Source organism: Pipistrellus kuhlii, unplaced genomic scaffold (genome assembly GCF_014108245.1).
Source record: "Pipistrellus kuhlii isolate mPipKuh1 unplaced genomic scaffold, mPipKuh1.p scaffold_m20_p_4, whole genome shotgun sequence".
In the NCBI taxonomy this organism is placed as follows: domain Eukaryota; kingdom Metazoa; phylum Chordata; class Mammalia; order Chiroptera; family Vespertilionidae; genus Pipistrellus; species Pipistrellus kuhlii.
Genome location: NW_023425540.1, coordinates 81,491,392 through 81,514,307, shown reverse-complemented (window position 1 = coordinate 81,514,307; position 22,916 = coordinate 81,491,392). Strand labels below are relative to the sequence as shown.

Genomic DNA, 22,916 nt, shown 5'->3' with positions numbered 1-22,916 from the left:
CGCGCAGTGTTGTCAACAGGGGCCCGGCCTGAGCATCTTTACTGAGGGTCAGTCACACAGACACAGAGTACCAACCTGACAGACTCTACCCAACCCTGGAGCAAAAACACATTTATGCATAAAGCATCTAATCCAACTGGTGCTGTGCGGCCCCAGGCCTCAGGCATACAAATACCAGGCAGAATACTCCAGGGGCTCAGAGCTTATCTCCCAGAAGCTGGCCACGGGCCAGTCCCCAGGAGACAGGCCTTTCTTAGGAATGTGCAGGGTTTGAGCAGCCCAAGCCTGCTGAGTTCACAGTTTTCGTGCCCAGTGCTGGAGCCTGAGGAGCCTGGTTGGACGTGGGGAGGAAGGTACTCAGGAGGTGAGTTTTATGCTCCAGGCTTCCTTCAAGAGGCTGTCTCTTCTCTGGTACATCAGGGAGAAGAGTACTTAGCGGATTGTAGCATGGTATTGGGGATCCCAGGTCACTCCTGGTTTATGTAAGTAATCCTGTAGATCAGAGGGCTCAGTGATGAGGTGTGGATAAATAAACCTGGCACTTACTGGAAATCTTACTCAGCAAAACCCGGAATGTCGACTGTTTCCGACATTTTCATCTATACAATAGTCTCCATAGCAGATGTTAATGTATTAGTAATTTTATCTAAGGTCTGGCATAATTTTCTAAACTCTCTCAATGGTGATTGTCTACTTACGATTAGTTAGATCTTCCCATATTAAATAGCAATCAGAGTTATACTATTTAGAGTCTTAAAATATTTACTTTCCCGATACTCCTGGGTAATTTGAGAAGTATTTGTTTTGAAAAGCAAAATATTTGTAAGGTGCATTGCTGAAAGAGCACTTGCACTGAACCTGTAGTTGGAGAAAAATTATTTTTAATATATTTTTTATTAATTTTTTACAGAGAGGAAGGGAGAGAGATAGAGAGCTAAAAACGAGAGAATCATTGACCAGCTGCCTCCTGCACACCCCCTACTGGGAATGTGCCCGCAACCAAGGTACATGCCCTTGACCGGAATCGAACCTGGGACCTTTCAGTCCACAGACCGAGGCTCTATCCACTGAGCCAAACCAGTTTCGGCATTTGGAGAAAAATTTAATGTCAGAGTCAGTTAATGTGCTTTTGCCAGGACCTCCTTCACGGGTGATGTAAGAATAAAAGCAGTACAACTATTTAAAATAACCAGAGAAGAATGAATCAAGCAAGTGAGCTGATGATGAAGAGATGGTTTGATGGGACTGAAGATCAGTAGATTACAGATGAGTAAAGAGAAAAAAAGATTGCATAATAAAATGCTCCCTGGATAGGAAAATTAGTAATAACATTCTGAGTACACATAGTTTTGGAAAGGTCACTGCTTTTCAAAGGAAGGGGCAAGATTATCTGAAATATTACAGCTAGAAAATACGATCATGAAATGGGTTAACATGAGGGCTTGAGTAAAGGCCCATTGGAAGAGATTTCAGTTCATTGCCTCCTCCCTGCATTGCCATGTACAAGCAATTCACATATCATTGAAGATGTTGAAGGGAAAATAAGAAACTCCAGTATTTTAGATTAAATGGAAGTAGGAATCTGAATTTTTAAATTATTTTGTATCTGTCATAGAGAGTAACTTGGATAATTATGTAAATGCTAAAAGCAAGGGACTGAATATAATTATGGCAAATTTCTGTTAAATTAATGTGAAAAGACAATATTTTCTTCACAGCTGGTTTCAGGAGTATAATTTTTCTCAAATCCAGTTTGCAGTTACGTTATAATACTTAATGGTAAACTAGCTCTTTTACTTAACAATACTAGAGGCCCGGTACATGAAGTTCATGTGGGGGAGAGGGGTCCCTCAGCCAAGCCGGGACCCCTCGGGGGATGTCCAACTGCCGGTTTAGGCCCAATTTGAGATCGAGCCTAAACCGGCAGTCAGACTTCCCTCTCACAATTCGGGACCACTGGCTCCTAACTGCTCACCTGCCTGCCTGCCTGATTGTTTCTAACTGGCCCCTCTGCTGGCCTGGTTGCCTTCAACTGCTCCCCCACCCCCACCTGCTGGCCTGGTCACCTCTAACTGCCCCTTCTCTGCCAGCCTGGCCATCCTTCACTGTGCCCCTCTGCCGGCCTATTCGTCCCTAACTGCTCTCCCTGCTGGCCTGGTCGCCCCCAACTACCCCTTCTGCCAGTTTGGTTGCCCCCAGCTGTTCCCCCTCTGCTGAACTGGTCACCCCTCACTGCCCAATTCTGCTGGCCTGGTTGATCCTAACTGCCCTCGCCCCTGCAGGCCTGGTCGTCCCCAACTGCCCCACCTGCCAACCTGGTCACCCCAACTGCCTCCCTGCCAGCCTAGTTGCTCCTCATGGCCCCCCTGCCAGCCTGGTCACCCCCAACTGCCCCCCCCGTTGGCCTGGTCACTCCTCATTGTCCCCCCGCCAGCCTGGTCACCCCACAAAGCTTGCTGTTCAGTCATTTGGTCATCCCTCACTAACTCCCCTGCTGGCCTTGTCACCTCATGCAGCCTGCTGTTCTGTCATTACTGTGAGGGCATCCTGACCAATTTGCATATTGCCTTTTTTTTTAAATATATTTTTTAATTGACTTTTTACAGAGAGGAAGGGAGATGGATAGAAAGTTAGAAACATCAATGAGAGAGAAACTTTGATCAGCTGCCTCTTGTACACCCCCTACTGGGGATGTGCCCACAACCAAGGTACATGCCCTTGATCAGAATTGAACCCGGGACCCTTCAGTCCACAGGCTGACGCTCTATCCACTGAGCCAAACCAGTTTCATCGCATATTGCCTTTTTATTAGTATAGATTAATTCAAACAGTTGTGGAATCACTTAAAAGTAATCTTTAGTTTTTTATCATAATCATAGATAATTATGGGATAAAGTTACCACATTATAAGAAAAGTACACTTAGGTCTGCCCAGTATGACTCAGTGATTGGGCATTTTCCTGTGCACTAAAAGGTTGCTGGTTAGATTCCCTGTTAGGGCACATGCTCTGATTGTGCAGGAGGGGGCATGCAAGATGCAGCCTATCAGTGTTTCTCTTTCATTGATTTTTCTCTCCCTCTTCCGTCCTCACTCACTAAAATCAATAAAAACAGATTAAACAAAGAAAAGTGCACTTAAAATAACAGCTAGCCTTTTTTATGGTACTAATTATGTGCTAGGCACTGTTCTGAGTGCCTTACATAAAATGTGTAATCCTTATAATAGTTTTTTGAGATAGGTTTTATTATCCCCATTTTACAGATGAAACCGAAGCACTGAGCCATTAAATGACTTGCCTAAGACCATACAGCCAAAAAGTGATTTCAAATCCAGGAAATAAAGATTCTCCAGAGTCTGCTTTGCATCATGCTGTCCCACCATTCACAGATTACAAATCGATCGGGAGATGGGAGTGCTCCCATGGGTGATAATGCAGCTTAGCCAGAGAAAGAATCGAAATAGAGAGAGAAAATCCTCATTGTTAACCCAAATATGAAAGAAAAAGAAATTTAAGAGCAATAATTTTTTTTTTGAATGATTGGTCCTTTGTCCTCAACTAAATCCTAGTAGATACAATGAAATAGTAATGAGCGGCTGCCAGAGCCATTGTCACTGCAAAGAATTTTCCAGCAGGCAGCACTTGGCACTGGTATTGAGGATAAGGAGGGAAAATTGAACGGGAACTACTGTCTAACACTTTGCGTCTAAAATGATGTAGTGATTATAACTGTGCATTTGTATGTCATTTCAAATAGTATGGAAATTAAAATTACAATATTCTTTAGTGGTATCATTTATTGCTACTCTGCTATAAAATTTCCTTTGTTATCCAGAGTGGTTGGAGAATTGGTCCATCTGGTTTCTTTCCTTCCATTGGAAAGTCTTTGCTGTGTAACCCTTGTTGAAATTATTAGTTAACGTTGAAGATTCCTCTTCTGTTTCACCTTACCCTAGTCTCTTTTAGTGCAGTTTGTTCCATGTCCCCCATCTCTCATGGTTCCTTTGTTTCCTCAGTTCAGTTGCAAGCCCTACAAGGAAAGAGAATAGCCCTGTTCTTCTTGTCTGCCATACCTTGTACTAATTGGACAAGCAGTACTTGCTGTTTCAAGGCCCTGGCCAGATTGGCTCAGTGGATAGAGCATCAGCCTCCCAACTGAGGGGTCCTGGGTTCAGTTCCAGTCAAGGACACATGTCCTGGTTGTGAGCTCATTCCCCAGCAGGGGGTGTGCAGGAGGCAGCCGATCAATCATTCTCATTATAGATGTTTCTATCTCTCTCTCCCTCTCCCTTCCTCTCTGAAATAGAAAGGGGCGGGGGGGGGGGGAATATAATCATTAACGAAAGAAAAAGAATATAATGTACTTTTTCTTTCGTTAATGATTATAGTTCCTGATTACAAACCTTTGTTATGAATGTGCAGTATAAGGTACTGAGCTACCTTGAAGACAAGAATTATCGTGTAACTATATTTGCATCTAGAGTTCTTAGCACAGCACATAGGCACACTCATAAATATTTTTAAATAAATTCACCAGTGAGTGAATCAGTGCTAAGATGCTGATTTTTTTGTTTAAATCTCAGTTGGAAATTTGCTTTCTTGAATCAACCCTGATTTTTTCCTTTAAAATTGAGTGTTTAGTGGAGTTTTTTAAAATCAGAGTTCTATCATGTATGTTTTCATTTTCTAAAACCATTGATTTTTAACCATCCCTATTTATGATGACTTATCCTATATACTAAGACCCTAATATGCAAATCGACCGAATCGTGGAACGACCAGTCACTAAGACGCACACTGACCACCATGGGGCAGACGCTCAGTGCAGGAGCTGCCCCCTGATGGTCAGTGTGCTCCCACAGAAGCCGGGCTCTTGGTCGGAGAGCACAATGGCAGTGGCAGGAGCCTCTCCTGCCTCCACAGCAGTGCTGAGCACCCTTGGAGGATGTCTGGCTATAAATTGGCAGGTGGGCCCCTTAGGGATGTCTGTGAGAGAGTGCAGGCCGAGCTCAGGGACCACACCCTCCAGTGCACAAATGTCATGCGCAGGGCCTCTAGTTGGAATACAAATTATTTAAATTATTTTTAATGCTCAATAGCATTAGCATATTTTTTATTAAAGTTTCAGTAATTTATCTGCAGTGTTTTTACATGTTTATTTCATGTCTGAAAGTGGTTAAAGAACATATAAAATAGAAAATAAACAGCAGCTGTTTTAACTCTGGAAAATTGGAAGTAGTATCCAACCAAAAAATCCTTTTCTTGCCCATCACTTGTCTGGGCATATTGACTTCTAAAGTATTTCTTGTATTCTTTTTTTACCACTACAGTCACGTTGGTCATTTTCAATATTATAATTTACAAAAGATTAAAGTCTGGAATTTGTAAATTAATTCCAAATGTGTAAAGTGTTTTTCTCTCGCAGGGAAAAGGCTAGCATGGTTGTCCCGGAAGAAAGGGAAGGCAGAAGTGAATCAAACCTGGACCTGGTGAGAGGCTCCGTGTCCGCAGGGGATCCCGCCGACACTCGGAAAGCAGGTGAGGCCTGCCCTCCCGCTGCCTCTGAAGGAGGCTGTGAGGTCCCAGAGTTTCTATGCCGAGACTTGGTTTTCTCAACACGTAAAGATGATGTCTGCTCCCAAACCCTGGTCTCCACTCTGCCATTTATTAACCCTGTGTCCTTCCTGAATCTAAGGCTCCTCGTCTGTAAAATACAGGGGTGTAGTTGCTGCACCCCAGCTTGGAAATTAGTTAAGTTCCAGCACTGCTTTTCAATGTGGTTGGTTGAGACTCAATGTATTTTTGCAAAGAAATTTTTGTAAATGGTGATTAGGTTCTTATCTTAACTGGAAGGAGCCGGTTTAACCAGAGATAAATAGGCAGGAGTTGTTTAGGTACATTCCCACTTGTCTTTCTGGGGTTGTTTATTGCTTCTTGAAGCTTCTCCAGATCCCAGGGGCGTGTATTCTCATTACTGTGCAGTATCCATACTGCAGCACACCACCAAGACGTGCTGGACTCCAAGCGCACCCTGATCCAGGAATAATTCCCCACATCCCACTTCCCCTCACCCCACTTCCCCTCACCCCACCCCCCACCCCACGCCCCCCACCCACCCCTCTCCCCACTTCCCTCATCCCACGCCCCCAAGCCCACTCCCTCACCCCACTTCCCCCATCCCATTTCCCCGCACCCACGGCCCTCACCCCACTTCCCTCCACGCCCCCATCCCACTTCCCCTCATCCCACTTCCCCATCCCATTTCCCCTCACCCCACTTCCCCTCACCCCACTTCCCCATCCCACTTCCCCTCACCCCACTTCCCCATCCCATTTCCCCTCACCCCACTTCCCCATCCCACTTCCCCTCACCCCACTTCCCCATCCCACTTCCCCTCACCCCACTTCCCCATCCCACTTCCCCTCACCCCACTTCCCCTCATCCCACTTCCCCTCATCCCACTTCCCCATCCCACTTCCCCTCACCCCACTTCCCCTCATCCCATTTCCCCTCACCCCACTTCCCCATCCCATTTCCCTTCACCCCACTTCCCCATCCCATTTCCCCTCACCCCATTTCCCCTCATCCCACTTCCCCTCATCCCACTTCCCCTCATCCCACTTCCCCTCACCCCACTTCCCCTCACCCCATTTCCCCTCATCCCCCTTCCCCTCATCCCACTTCCCCTCACCCCACTTCCCCTCCCACTTCCCCTCACCCCACTTCCCCATCCCATTTCCCCTCATCCCACTTCCCCTCATCCCACTTCCCCATCCCACTTCCCCTCACCCCACTTCCCCATCCCACTTCCCCTCATCCCACTTCCCCATCCCACTTCCCCTCATCCCATTTCCCCTCATCCCACTTCCCCTCACCCTCTTCCCCATCCCCACTTCCCCTCATCCCACTTCCCCTCACCCCACTTCCCCTCATCCCATTCTCCCTCACCTCATTTCCCCTCATCCCATTTCCCCTCACCCCATTTCCCCTCATCCCACTTCCCCTCACCCTCTTCCCCATCCCACTTCCCCTCATCCCACTTCCCCTCACCCCACTTCCCCTCACCCCACTTCCCCATCCCATTTCCCCTCATCCCATGTCCCCTTATCCCATTTCCCCATGGCAGCAGCTGAGATCAGCCAGGTTGGCCTGCGGACTGAGAAGTCCCGGGTTCAATTCAGGTCAAGGGATGTACCTTGGGTGCAAGAGGCAGCTGGCTGATGTTTCTCTCTCATCGATGTTTCTCTCTCATCGATGTTTCTGGCTCTCTACCTGGCTCTCTATTCCTCTCTCTTCCTCTCTATAAAAAAATCAATAAAATATATATTTAAAATAAATAAATAAATAAATAAATAAATAAATAAATAAATAAATAAAAATGCTACTTTTTTCTTAATAGGTGGCCAAGAACAGAAAAGTGTCCAGCAAACTATAGTGGTGGACATGCGTTATAAAAAAATCAATAAAATATATATTTAAAATAAATAAATAAATAAATAAATAAATAAATAAATAAAAATGCTACTTTTTTCTTAATAGGTGGCCAAGAACAGAAAAGTGTCCAGCAAACTATAGTGGTGGACATGCGTGAGTTTCGAAGTGAACTTCCATCTCTGATCCATCGTCGGGGCATTGACATTGAGCCGGTGACCTTAGAGGTCGGAGACTACATTCTGACTCCGGAAATGTGTGTGGAACGCAAGAGCATCAGTGACTTGATCGGCTCTCTAAACAACGGCCGCCTCTACAGCCAGTGCGTCTCCATGTCCCGCTACTACAAGCGGCCAGTGCTGCTGATTGAGTTTGACCCCAGCAAGCCTTTCTCCCTCATCGCCCGAGGTGCCTTCCATCAGGAGATCTCCAGCAACGACGTTAGCTCCAAGCTCACTCTGCTCACCCTGCACTTCCCCAAACTCCGGATCCTCTGGTGCCCGTCCCCCCATGCCACCGCCGAGCTGTTCGAGGAGCTGAAACAGAATAAGCCGCAGCCCGATGCGGCGACAGCCATGGCCATCACAGCAGATTCTGGAACCCTCCCCGAGTCAGACAAGTATAACCCTGGACCCCAGGACTTCTTGTTGAAGATGCCCGGGGTGAATGCCAAAAACTGTCGCTCCTTGATGAACCACGTGAAGAGCATTGCGGAATTAGCCAGCCTGTCACAAGACGAGCTCGCTAGTGTTCTGGGGAACGCCGCGAATGCGAAGCAGCTTTATGACTTCATTCACACCTCTTACGCAGAGATCCTATCCAAAGGGAAAGGGAAGAAATGAACAATGGTGGCTGTTTACTTACCCATCCGTGACTGTGCTTTTCGACTGCTCTCTGCCAGCTGCAATAGGTCATTATGAATTATTAGCTCAGTCTTTCATTCTCTCCCCTTGTTTTTAATGTTTGTGCTGTGTTTCCTAGTTCAGTGGGTCAGAAGCCAAGGTTTCTCCCTGAGCTTTGCATTTAAGCACCTTTTTAACGTTCTCGTGCCAGCTCTCCCTCCCTCCCTGCGCTGTCCGTCCATGCCTGGGTGCGTGTGTTCAGTTTTTAAATACAGAGTATCAGGATCAGGTAAAGGTTCTATAAGCTTGCAGAAGGCCACGTTTGAGACAAGCTGAAGTTGACGTGTCCTGCACAGACTGACAAAGCCCGCGATCGTGTTTTCACCCTCTGTCTGCAGAGGCCCGGGAACTCTGAGAAGGAAACATTTCTTTGCCATTCCTGACCAGCTTCTCCCCACATCTTCCTCAGACCTCCTTCTGTCACCTGTCTGCCTCTGAGAAAACTCATGGGGGCGGCCTCCTAATTTAAGACAACCACCTCTAAACCTGACCGGTTCGTTTTCTAGTCACCTGAATAGATACAGATGAAGCCCTCAGTTGTTCCAAACAAGTATTTTTAAAACATAAAATGAATTACCTATTTACAGAATTTTATAGTGTTGATGAGGAACGCCTAGAATTCTGTTTTTACTGATAGTTAACGTCCTAAAGAGTTTCGTTTTCCTTCCTTGAGTTAAAAGGACTGTAAGTAACTGGAAAATCAATTTGTAGATTATATAAAATTCTAAATAAATATATATATATGTATTTAAAACATTATAAAGAGCCCTGGCCGATATGGCTTATGAGTTGGTTGAGTATCATCCTGTGCACTGAAAGGTTGCCCATTTGACCCCCAGTCAAGGTGTGTGTGGGAGGCAACCGAGTGATGTTTTTCTCTCTCTCCCTCTTCCTTCCTCTCTCAAAAAAAACACACAAAACAATAAAAAACATTTTTTAAAAATTCATAAAGAAAACAATCTCATTGTAAACCTGATTTATTTGACTTTTAAGGTGTATATAAGGGCCATTCATAACATCTTTGTGCAGTTTTTAAACTTTATATTTAAACATTATTAACTTAAGTATTTCACATATTTAAGAATGAGTAGTAAAATTTCTACCTCAAGGGCTGATGTAGACATCAGTTCCACTAGCCATGTCCCAGAGAGTAATGTTTCTTTAGGTCGGCCATGTTTTTGTTTGTTACATTAAGTCTCAACTCCGAGGATACAGTGGTAAATGCCCTCTCTAAACGGAACCTCACTGATTCCTCGGTTTCTTGGTATGTTAATGAATGTTAATACAGTTAAAGTATATGTGGATTTTGCAAGGATACTGCACAAATGAATTGAGGGGCATCAAAGAGTCCTATTGGTTATTGTAGAACTCTATTGAGAGATTTGGAGAGAAGAGGACAAAAAACAAAAATTAGTTTAAGGTAGATGAAAGATTTGGGCTACTAATTTTGTTTAAAATAGGGTTTAAAATATACCCTTGAGAACAGAAAGCAAAAATGTGAGATACACATGTATTTTACATTAAAATCATAATTAAAAGGAGCGTCAAAACTAGCCGTGCCACCTCAAATAATCATGGTTACTATCATTTTTATTCACCCCATTCCATCACTTTATCTTGAGGTATGTAATTTCTATTTTATGATTTCTTCTCTTACATTCCATCTGCCTTTTATTGTTCTTTTGTTACATAAAAGGAAAAACCTGACATAGCACATTCTTTGATAAGGGTTTTATTACAAGTTAAATTTCCAAAAATAATCTCTTAAAGCTTCCATTTTAAACAATTCTAGTTATTAGTACAACTGAGGTAACAGTGTTCATTGTATTTAGAAAGCAGTGGCCCCTGACTCTCAAGTTCTGTTACTGGCCATTGTACCGAGTGGACATTTGAAAACAGGTGCATCGCCTTGTGTATATTTGACTTACCAGTGATAGTGTCTAATGACTCTCCCTGCCGTGTACTCTCCCAAACTTACTTGTATGTATTTTAAATGTGTCTTTAGTTGTGGGAACCATCATGTGTTTACTTTTATCAAATATTTTTTAAAATGTTTACAATCCGTGGCAAAGGAACTAGACATGCACAGTTGAAAAATTCCAATAACACTTTATATTCTAGCATCATTTTGTTAGCTCTGCCTCTTTCTTTGAAAGTCAGAGATATCCAGTATACATATGAACTTACACTTAGCTTTTTAAAAACTTGAGCTCGGCATTATTTTACTTGACGTTTTCTACATAAAAACTTGAGCATATGAAATCAGTGTGATACGTTGATTTGCTTACATCGTTGTGCCGCTGAGTTTCCTTAAAATCATACAAGAAGAAATCATTGTTAATAGTGGCCGTAAATAATGTCCTTTGACAATAAGTTGCTGTTTCTTCAATCTGTTTCTTCCATCTGAGGCTTCATATGTCTACGTATGTTTTCGTGCAGCCAGAAAGCAGTTTCCCAGCGCATGGGGGACTAAAAATAACGTTGGTCCCATTCGTGAACCCATTGGGAACATGGAGGGTTAATCTAGATTTGGTTGTGTGGAGAGCGTAAAATCAATAAATGGCCTTGAACAGGAACGCCTGCACTGAAGCAGATCCGAAGTAACGGGTGGGGGCAAAGTGGCAGACATTAGTCTTTGCTTTTGTTTTTCAAGCATAATTTGATTTTCCTTTGGCTCAGAAAGCCCTTTAGGGAAATTCCCTTCTCTTTGGTGTTTAGTTGAAACTAGAAATGTCCTCTTAAAAACCAACTTTGTAGGAAAATTCTTTTCTCGGGCTTAAGTATAATATATAAAAATGTATCCAGGCTTCTGCACGAGTTGTCATTTTTTTTTCTTAATTATTGCGCGGTGTATTTTGAATTACAACTCTTTCCTGTTTGATTCTCAACTTCAGTACTTCATTTACTGTCTTTATCCACAGGTTTTTCATGGCTTACGGGACTGTGATTTGATTTACGGGTAGGGAAGCCAACATTGGGGTGGGATGGAGACACAAGTGATTTATATCAATTTGTAACAGAGTTTGTGTGTTTTTAATAAAATGTGTATTTATTCAGTATTTTCCTTAGCACCCTGTGGGTAAAGTAAAAATAACAATACATACTGAAAGGGCATAAATTTCCCAGTGCATTATATATATCATTGTGTTAGTAATATAATTTGTGATTCAGAGAGTATTTAGTTTGGTTTCTTTTTTGTTCTGTAGAATAAATGATTAAAGCTGAACTGCTCTTTGAACCACTGCTATTGTGTGTGACATGCTTGGTCAATCCATTTTCTAAGGCTTCAGCATGTTTTTCTTTTGGCGTTTATTTATTATTATTTTTTAGCAATTCTACTTAAGGAAGAAAAAAAACAGAACTATTCTCCTCCTGAAAATACTCATTTGTTGACATATAATGACTATGTGGTGAGCACAATGCCTGGTCCTCTTAACAGAGATTAATTTCCTGCCACCACTGACTCATACATTTTTGTTCCTTGAACGTCAAAGTTGAAAGAAGTGAATTATCCTTTGACACATGTAGAATCTATTAATCCCATAACAAGTTAATTATTAGTTAACTAATTGGCTCATTACTGTGATTTAATTATTTTGCTTCTGCTATAAAATGTAGAACCAAATCCCTTTTTAACAAGGGGTGAGACAGGCTATTTCTCAAAATGTTGTAATGTCATAATAAAGATCATACTAGAACAATTAACCCTTTCTTTATAGTAGTAATGTACGTTATTTCATTTAATCCTCATAGCAAAGCTGTAAGGATACTACTATTTAAAATGTTTCCAGCCCCTGTGAGTGCACACACGTGGGGGTGATGTACGCGGGAGAGCAGCGTCCTGTACTGACGACAGAGGACGCATATATACATACGAGCGATCATTGGAAAAAAACAATAAATAAATAAATAATGTTTTACTCTGAAACTGAGGCATAGAGATGCTAAGTAATTTACCTAACATTGTAACGATGGAACCCTAGGGTCTGACTCCAGAGTTCCTGATGAAACAGTGGTGAGCGGTGGGAGGAGAATGGGAGATTGGTTAGCATCCAGGTTTATATATCTAATTGTAGGTAGTCATGGGAAAAGCAGATTGGTTTGTTTTCATGCACCTCTCTTTTTAAAATATATATATATATATATATATATATATATATATATATATATATATATATCTTACTGATTTTTTACAGAGAAGAAGGGAGAGGGATAGAGAGTTAGAAACATCCATCAGCTGCCTCCTGCATACCCCCCAACTGGGGATGTTCCGGCAGCCAAGGTACATGCCCTTGACTGGAATTGAACCTGGGACCCTTCAGTCCCTAGGCCGATGCTCTATCCACGGAGCCAAACTGGCCAGGGCCATTTTCTTACAGCTCTTAGTTATTATAATAGTGTCAGGAGCAAGTATGCAAAACTTGGCAAGAGGTCAAAGTGAACTCTGAGCACCCTCTCTGTGCTTCCGGGGGACTTTGATTTTCTAGGGTATAAACCTCACGCTGACTGATCAGGAAGGCTATTGTGCAACTTTGTAAGAATAGACAGACTAACCTGTAGAAAACCTGATAGCAATACAGGCATACACTTTGGGAAAGTTCACAATACGCCACTTCGCTTTTACAAAAGACCTTCCTAGTACCCGAGGATTTTCACTTTTACAGAAAAAGGCAAAAACAAAAATAGCATTTAGCATTATTTCGCAGCAAGCTCTCCCTGAGGCAGCCAGCACCCCAAGCAGTGAGAGCAGCCCGTCAGCTCCTTCCCCCAGGAGCCCACTCAGCCAGACAGCGTTGAACGGTGTCTGGGAGCCTCTGATCTTCGTCTGGATCCACTCTGCACATCCGTCAGCAAGAGGAGGCCTTAAGGTGTCAGGAAAAGCCTGAGAGAGCGGGTCAGGGTGTTACTCTTATCGGAAAACTGGGCATAATTAAGTGTCTTGATCGTGTTAAACAAAGTGAGATATTACGTGCCTGTCAAATTCAGGTCTGGGAATGCTCAAAAACTTCTCCACATAAAATAACGGTCTTCGCTTCTTCGCTTTAGCCATTTCAGCCTAAGGAAGGTCTCATAGGGACGCTCTCCCTTCCGAGGGCGGGTTCTTGTCCAGTAGCATCGCAAAAGCCGTAGCCTGAAGGGATATGAAACAGTTTTTGTATTTTTATTTCTGCATTCCTTTGAACAACTACCAATCTCTATGTCCTTGAATATTCTTTTGAATCAGTCTTAACATCTTATGGTTTCCTCGTTAATCGAATGGAATAAAATCGTTGACTTTTTTTTTCTTTCTGTTTGTATGAGTCAATGCACTTCTTGAAAATTATACTTTGCAAATGGTATTGGCAACAGGAGCTCTCATATATTTCCAGCCTCATTCATCCTAAAGTTAAACCTTGTAAACTACAAGATGGATAACATAAACCTGCATATTTTAAAGATGATACTTTGAAACTCAATATGAAAGACTATAAAGATCTCAATCCTAAAAACTATAAATTGATCAAATACTTAAGAAATATGGACTCATTTTAAGAAACTGATTCTATGGACCCCTGTTTCTTTTTTTCTTTTTATTTTCAGAAGCACAACTGAATCATCTGAGTTTGATTTTTTTCTGTGTACCATTGATGATCTGTATTAAAGACACTGACACATGTATCAGAAAGAAAAGTAAGTTTAGATGTTCTCAAGGGTCGATTTGCCTGATGACGATGTTCGTTCATCAAAAGAATGTTGCTCCCTCAGGGCCCAGGAGACAGGTCAACAAAACCGGCTTGTGATTCCAACCAAGGGATTCAGGAAACTAGTAAGTAAACTGTGTCCAATGAAATGATGGCGCCATATATTTGAGATGATGGTATTTGGGGATACTTTTCTGTAATTATGAGCTCAGGAATTTGGTGGTGGTGAGAGAATGACTCTCACTAAGAGATGTGCTTCCCTGTGTAGTTTCTGGGAAGGTTGACACTCAGCAGAAGCTTCGGGGGAAAGATGGTTTCATAGACGGAGGGGAGTGTGAATTGCAGGTTTGTGTTTGGCATACGGCAGTCATCGCACAGGGCAGAGGGCTCTCTGGGCCTGAGGCTGACATGGTCCCTGACATCAAGGGGTGTTCAGTCTTGCCGTGAAGACACGCCACAGGAAGAATGTGAGCAAGTGGAATAATAATAATAATAATAATAATAATAATAATAATAAATGCCTCCAAGAGGTAGGTGTACGTGCCCTGGAGGTCAGAGGAAGATGATGTGTCCACTTGTAGGAACCAGGAATGGCCTTGGGAGAAGGTAGGCTTTAAGATGAATCTTGACTGGAATCTTGACCTAAAGAAGAGTTAGTAGCCAAAACTGGTTTGGCTCAGTGGATAGAGCGTTGGCCTGCGGACTGAGGGGTCCCAGGTTCAATTCCAGTCAAGGGCATGTAACTTGGTTGTGGGCACATCCCCAGTGGGGGGGGGTGTGTGTGTGCAGGAGGCAGCTGATCAGTGTTTCTCTCTCATCGATGTTTCTAGCTCTCCATCCCTCTCTCTTCCTCTCTGTAAAAAATCAATAAAATATATTTTTCGAAAAAAGAAGAAGAGCTAGTATTTTATCAGACAGAGATGTAGGCCAAGTCCTTCAGCCCAAGATCAGAGAGTTAGAAAGAGACAGATGGGAACTAGAATGGCGGTGTTTAAGAAAGAATCCTGAACGACAGAACGGGAGCAGTACATGCGCCAGGCGGTAGGAATCTCTTTAGTGCTAGGCTTGGGGAGTTTGTTCTTATTTCGGTAGAAAAATGAATGTCTGAATAAGGAATCAAGAAGTCTGTTTTAACATTTCCATCTGGCAGTAGTGCTTTTGAAACGGAAAGGAATCGATCCTGAGCCAGCTATTTTAGATGTGTTTCCCCCTTAAACCCTCACACACCCCTCCCCAAGTAGGGATTACACCTGCTCTACAGATAAGGAGAGATTAAAAAATAAAGCCACAGCTCAAGGAAATGGCAGAGATAGGCTCCAACTCCGAAGCCTACTTGCTTTCTACCAAACCTTTGCTACCTGGAAGCAAGGACTGGAGGTGCAAGGACCATATTGGAAACTGCGGCCACACTCTAAGCGACAGGTGACGAGGGCCAGGACCGAGACTATAGACCATAGCTCTGAAAATGGAAAGAAGGATGTAAATTAAAGACGTATCAAAGGACAGCCTGTGGGAAGTGGTAACGAAAATACACCCCTCTGAAGAGTCTAAATGACAGGGAGAAGGTAAGCCCAGGCTCAGGAGATGATGGAGTTGCTCACAGAAGCAGCGTCTGGAGAAGGACCTGATCGTGTTGGGAAGACGATGAAGTTCCACTTTTATCAAGTTGTTTGCGAGATCACCCATCACCAGGCAGACCGTCTCAAGTGAAGACGAAGTAGGCATCCGAATAGAAGTGAGAATCGAAGACATCAGATGATGTAAAGAGCAAAGAAGTACAAATGAGACAGAATTTCAGAACGTGCCAAGGTTTAGGTGAGAAGATGGAGGAGACAGACTATTAGAAGAAGAATCTGAATCATGCGACAACCAGGATCAAAACAGGGGAGAGTGAGAGTTTCGAGGGAGTGAGTCACAGGCTTAAGAGTCGAACAGCATGAACACGGGTGGCCTCAGGGCACAGAACTGCAGAGAGCTCAGGTCACCCTGGCTGGGGGTCCGGGAAGCCCTCAGGCAAATGCCTCGCTGAGGCCTGGGAAGCCCTGAGACAGCCGAAGCAGAAAAAGAGAAGGGGTGAGATGGGGTGAGCAGCACGTCAAAGGTGGTTCTGCCTACTGGTGGTCAGAAGGAAGGAACAGAGAGGGGAGAGTGAAGGAAGATGCTAGAGAGAGAACAGATAATTAATGGAACCAAAACCCAGTGTTGGGGGTGGAGGGGAAAAAAAGGGGTTTTGCTTGTCTTCCTTCCACCTCCACAGAAAACCTGTTTCTGTATTGACGTGTCTCTGCTTAAAACCAGCATCTAGAGAACAATCAAGTACACGGAGCCTTCTTCTGGGGCCTCTGTTTGCACACCGCGATGCTGCCGTTTGGCAGTGAGGCCTGCCTGTGTTTGAGCCCGCAGAGGGCATGGCCTGAATCCCCTCTGTTTGGAGCCCGGCCCCGTAGAGTTTTATTATTATGTAAAGCGTCACTTTCAGCAATTTTATGAAACCGAAATATGTGCTGGCTAATGTTTTCTGGAAACTGAAAGTCACTAGCCAATCCTAAGACTTGGTGAGGGTTTTTATTTTGGTTGTCCTGAGCTTACTATAGCTGGGGTGGCCACGTTGCTATGGTGATTTGTTTTCAAAACAGCCCTTTGCCATAATACCTTGAAACAAGCAGATGACTCTACTTTGTGTTGGCTTGATGGTGACATTGATGCTGGTGGAAACATCCCCCATGCTCTCATCAGGACGTGTGTGTGTGTGTGTGTGTGTGTGTGTGTGTGTGTGTGTGTGAGGACTGTCGCCTTGGTGCCAAGGCAGCATTGGCTGAAAGAATCGCAACTGCGGCTTTTTAAACCCGGGCCTTCACAATCTGTACCGCAGAGCGCTGCTGGCTCACAGCCCAGAGCTCCACCACGGGGGCGGTTGCAGCTGCAGAAGGTTCATCATTGAAGCAATTAAGCTGTTTCATTGCTCCAGTGTGGGCATAACCTGAAAGTTGTGACTCACGCCCCATTCTGTCACTAATAATCAAGGGGAAGAGGGGACAGGATGCACACAAAAAATGTCAGCTGCTTCTTCCATTCTTCTTGCCAATCTGCACTCCCTGAGATCTGTCCTTGAGGCGCTGGAAGAAAGGCTGGCAGGCAGGTCTCAGCGCCAAGGCGTGGCGCTGCCCGTCTCCGCCGGTAGGCGTCTCCCTGGAGTCGCAGCTCCCGACCTAGCTCCGGGGGCCCGGACACAAGGTGACTGCACTTTGAATGGGGAAGTGTCTGCCTCTGATTCTTGCCTAACCGTGACAGGGGGGAGAAAAAAAAAGTAGCTGACTTCCAACATGACTCATTATAAACAAAGAGAGGACAGATTGACTGCCTCTTATCAGAGCCTGAGTATGCCGTCCCAGGACTGAGGGTGAGTCAGACTGACTGCAAGTCGCAAGTCTTCTGTTGATTGCAGAGATTTTTTTTTTTTCCCATGCGGAAGAGGAGGTTGGGAGCTGGGGGGGAAGGGAGAGATGAGCGTGTACTATTGCTATCTTAAATACCATCAGTGGCCCCAGGATAAGCCCTAGGTTTCTAGGTGAGGTCAAATTTCCCTTACAACCTAAAGGGCTCCCAAGTTGAAGAAAAAAAACTGGCCATACTCCCAAGGTAACTGGTTTGGCGTTGGTAGGAATATTAGAAATTCCACGGGGACTGTTTCACAACATACACAGATGCCAAAAGCCCTCAGAGCCTACGCTTGAAGTATGTGTCACTTATTGTATGTAAATTATACTAACAGTTTTAAGGGGGGGACTCCCGCCAACCTATGTTCATTGTGATTTACCCCCTCCTTCCGCCTCTGTGGCTTTGTTTTTGGGGTGCAAACACAGACAGAGGGGACATGCCTGAAGGACCCACGATGTCATATCATCTAATACTGACATGCTGATCCCGAGCTCCCCGAGGGTGCGTTGGTAGGTGGGTTTATTTTTACTGAATGGAGCCAGTCGGGAAAGGCGCATAAAACATAGGTTGGCAACCAATTTAGGGCGGGGGTGGGGAGGGGGCCTGAATACTGGAGAGCCGAGGATTAAAGAAGCGCCTTTACTGTGTGGGCCCCACCCTCTCCCAGGAAGCCGGGAGCCAGGAGAAGTCTGTTTATGCCTCTGGTGCCTTCATATTACAGCAAATACAAGTCAGGTCAAGCCAACAGCTCAAGGAAGAGCCTGGCTGAGGGGCCGTGCAGGCAAACTACGAACACACACACAGGTGAAATGACTTAATACTTGGAAACGAACAAACCAGGGAGCAAGTTCATGTAGGGGGAAATGAACACACATGTGCATGGATGGCAAGTGGGACTGACAGGAGAAAGAGCAGCAATGAGGGGAGGGGGAGCCCAGAGTTTTACTGTTGTGGCTTTTTTCTTCTTCTTTGTAATGTAACGACCTCAGTTGGGAAAGTGTGATCACGTGTTTATGCACAGACTTGGTTATGATCTTTTGCAAAGTACGTGCGAGTTTTCTCCTCTCAGATAATAAGCCCTGAGTGGGCCGGAAATGTGACTCATCTTCCTCTTGCTATAGTCTCTCACCAAAGCCTACTTCTGACTGATAACCTCATGGGAAAGGTCTGCATTCATTCCTCCATTTTCCCAGCTGTCTGTTCCTGTTGCTGACCTTTGGTTAACAGAGTCAACATACACGTCAAAGTGGTTTAACAAGATGGTCCTTCCTTGAGGAGGGTTTTGGTTTTATTAATTTTGTAATCTCTCGGTCACTGTTGCTAAATCTGGGTGGCAGGGTGTATGTGTGTTATTTTCTGACTCCCTGGATTCTGTATACACTTTGAAGGCGTGTCTTTGCCACAGTGACTGATGATAATAGCTGTGTCCTTAATTTCAGAGACAGTCCCAAATTTCAACTATTCTTTTGACAGGGCCCCAGAAGGACATCTTTTTAGGTCACATCTACACTAATAAGAGAGAAAGATGCAAAATGAGCATACCTTCGTGATGCCCACCAGGAGTGAGTATTCAAATTAACCCAACAAAGATGGTGGGTTAATTTGCATGCACAGTCACTGAGCTGCCGGGGGCAGGACGCAGGGTTCCATACTGCCCCAGCCACTCCAGACCTCTGGGCAGCATGGGAAGGCAGAAAGGCAGCTCTGGGCCCAAGCAAAGGCAGTGCCGGCAGCCAGGGAAAGGAAAGCCCATTCTTGAACGAATCTTCCTGCATCAGGCATCTAGTTTTGCTGTATCAGATATGATCTGTAGAAAAGTGCATGTTCACTCGACAGGTGTTTTCCTCTTGCAACCCAGGGTCTTCAAAAGTATTATCTGGAAAACAATGCCAGTTTACTCAACCAACATTCATGAAGTGCCTACTGTGTGCCAAAATAGTTTTGCACAGCCCAGAGGTTGAAGTTACAGATGGTTGTTTTTTTCCAGATCCTAGAGAGTCTGAAAAGCAGAGCCAGCTTTCCTATTTGTATAATCATGGAATTACAGTAAAGATTACGTATATTTACAAAACACGCACTCCTTGCCTGGAAATGACCAAGCCCTCAAAGCACTGTGATATGCATTACAGAGTTCTGGGTGCCATGAGCATAGGTTACAGAAGTTGTAAAAGGATCCTTCGTGGCAAGCTGCCAAGCAAGGCCTTATTTCACATTTAATGCCTTGTAGGAATAAGATAGTGTGAGACCCGTCTTTGCAGACGAGAGAGCTTAGTTATCTTGAAACGCCGCGGAGCCCAGGCCCTCAGTTGTTGAAGATCTTCAGGCTCTCCCTGGTCTCGCTGAGTGGTGTTGGAGAATACGTTTGAAATGGACGAAAATGTTTGTAAACGAAAAGACGTTCTCCAGGTAGGTCTGTGCAACTTCTTCCTTGGAGCATTTTAGGGGAAACCTTTGTATGTGGCTTTTAGTTGGCGCTCCAAACCTTGGATCTATCCCTTCAAACTGACTCTTCAATCTGTCATTGCTTCCAAGGTTCCTCTGATGAACAGTCTCCTTTCCTGTGCGTTTGTTTACCGTGAGTTTCTCTCATTGGACCACTAGTGCATAGGACTGGAGTAACTCTAACCCTCAGGTCATGAAACATGCCCACTGTTGACTCATGCATGACCTGCTTTCATCTATTTAGCTTTATATTTAATAATCAAGAAAGTACTCACGAAGCTACCAATCTCCACCCCCCCTCCCCACCCCCCTCACACACACAAAGGACTGGAACCTTGCCAATAAGTTTATAATTCACATATAACCATATACGTTCACCCCCACCCTATCTCCCTGCTTCTCCCAAGCCAAAGTGGATCTTCCTCCTGGTTTTTGTTCAATATCTCCTTGCTTTCTTTTTTGTCTAGTCTATTTGTTTCTTATATGCATTCCAAAAATGTGTGGGCGTCTCGTTCTTTATAGAAAAGATGTCATGAATGTTTATTGATAAGACTAATAATGTTAAGATTCATCCTACTGTCGCATGTGGCTGTCACGCATTTGTTTTGGCTCCTCTATATTTCATCCTATAATATTTTATTTTGGTCATTTGGATTGCTCACAGGTTCTTGATAATATACAGTGCTTGTGTGTGTGTGTGTGTGTGTGTGTGTGCGCTGTACATGAGGGCTCTAGCTTTATTCATCAGCCAGAGCTGCCACTTTATGCCTTTGATCAGTATCTCCCCATGTCACCCACTTCCCTGCCCCTGACAACCACCATTTAGTCCCGTGGTTGGCAAACTGCGGCTCAGGGGCCACGTGCAGCTCTTTGGCCCCTTAAGTGTGGCTCTTCCACAAAATACCACGGCCTGGGTGAGTCTATTTTGAAGAAGTGACGTTAGAAGAAGTTTAAGTTTAAAAAATTTGGCTCTCAAAAGAAATTTCAATCATTGTACTGTTGATATTTGCCTCTGTTGACTAATGAGTTTGCCGACCACTAGTTTAGTCTCTGCTTCTATGGACTCAACTTTTTTATATCCCACTCATGAATGAGGTCATGCAGCTCTTTTCTTTCTGTGTCTAGCTCATTTCACTCAGCACAATGCCCTGAAGGCCCAGCCACGTTGTTGCAAATGTCAGGGTCTCTTTCTTTTCTAAGGCCGAATAATATTTCATTGTGTATATGCACCATGATTTCTTTATTTGCTCATCCCTGGATGGACACTTAGAATGTTTTCTCATCTTGGCTACAGTGAATAATGCTGCAACGAACATAGGGACGCTGATGAGGTGCTGATTTCTCTTCATTTGGGTATCTACCCAGTGAGGGATTGCAGGATATATGCTAGAAAAAAACTCCTTTTGAATCACTTGAGCAGGGGCACAATTTCTCCACTGTGCTTCTGTGTGGGTTCCTGCTGGCCCCATAGCCTCAAATCCCAAGAGCGATTTGCATGGAGAAAGAAAGGTCAGCAAAGGTCCCTGTGGGGAAAGAGGGTAGTCGGGTAGAGATCACCAGGTCCTTCTGGTCATGTAAACAGTACTTTTATGAACATCCTTGAACCTAGTCTTACACACGTGCAAACATTTCTCTTGAGTACATACCTACACGTGGAATTGTTCCGTGGAATAGCATATGTGTATGTTCAACCACGCCAAGCTATTGTCTGAAGAGGTTGTACCAATCTGCACTCCATCAATGATGTGTATGAGAACCGATGGATCCATCGGTTCTCCAACACTGGCTAATGTCAGACATTTTCATTTTTCTTGATTGATTATGCATGAAATAGTACCTCCTTATGGTCCTGATTTGCATTGTGACCTATAATGCTGAGCATCTCGTTTATGTGTTTGGCCAAACAGATCTCTCTTCTTCTGAGAAATATCTGTTCAGGTTTTTGGTCCATTTTCCTCAAGTTGTGACTTTCTTGTTAAAGGAGTACTTACCATATTCTCAACACTGATCCTTTGTTACCCACTTTGAGGTATCACTTATGAATAAAAGTTCTTAATATAGTAAAATGCATCAATCTTTTATAGTAAATAAAAAGCTTTTTATTTAAGAAAGCTTTTTAAAAAATTATTTCATAAATCTTCTCCTATCATCATGTCTACAAGGTATCTATCTGTATTTTCACTGAAAATGAAAAGGCTAAGAACCTGTGTAAGTACCAGTGGGAAAGAGGCAGCAACTGAATTCCAGGCATTGGTGCCCAGCAACCTGCAGGGCACAGGGGTTGGAATGTGGTGAGTGGCAGTGCCAGACCCTGGTGACATTTATAGCCACGGTAGGCTTAAAAAAATATATATATATATATATATATATATATATATATATATATATATATATATATATATAAATTTTTAAATTGATTTTTACAGAGAGGAATAGAAAGTTAGAAACATGGATGAGAAAGAAACATCAATCAGCTGCCTCTTGCACACCCCCTACCAGGGATGTGCCCGCAACCAAGGTACATGCCCTTGATCAGAATTGAACCCGGGACCTTTCAGTCCAGAGGCCAACACTCTATTCACTGAGCCAAACCGGTTTCGGCCATAGTAGACTTTTTCAATGTTAATTAGTTGTGTACAGTTGACCTTTGAGCAATGCGGGAATTAGGAGTGCTGACCTCCCAACCCCCAATGCAGTCAGAAATCCATCTATAACGCCCCGAAAAACTCAATGACTAATGGTCTACCATTGACTAGAAGCCTTACTGCTAACGTAAACAATCAACTCACACATGTTTTCTAAGTTATATGTATTACATACTGTATTCTTACAATAAAGTTAGCTAGAGAAAATAAAATGTTAAGAACATCATAAGGAAGATAAAATATATTTACAGTATTTATTGAAAGAAACCTGTGTGTAAATGGACTGGCACAGTTCAAACCTGTGTTGTTCGGGGTCAGCTGTATTTTTTCCTTTGGCCACAAACAAACATAATCTTGTCCAATGTGGGCTATGGAAAA

At 43.8% G+C, this 22,916-nt stretch overlaps 1 protein-coding gene across 1 annotated transcript in view; it reads left to right on the top strand.

Moving 5' to 3' along the window:
* The window catches only part of ERCC4 (ERCC excision repair 4, endonuclease catalytic subunit), a 29,933-nt gene extending 18,354 nt beyond the window's left edge, over positions 1-11,579 (top strand). Inside the window, exons 10-11 of the mRNA XM_036410301.2 lie at positions 5,425-5,537; positions 7,539-11,579. Coding sequence (XP_036266194.1) covers positions 5,425-5,537; positions 7,539-8,272 — 847 coding nt within the window. The 3' untranslated portion in view covers positions 8,273-11,579. The remainder of the gene's footprint in view (positions 1-5,424; positions 5,538-7,538) is intronic.
* Positions 11,580-22,916: the final 11,337 nt, after the last annotated feature.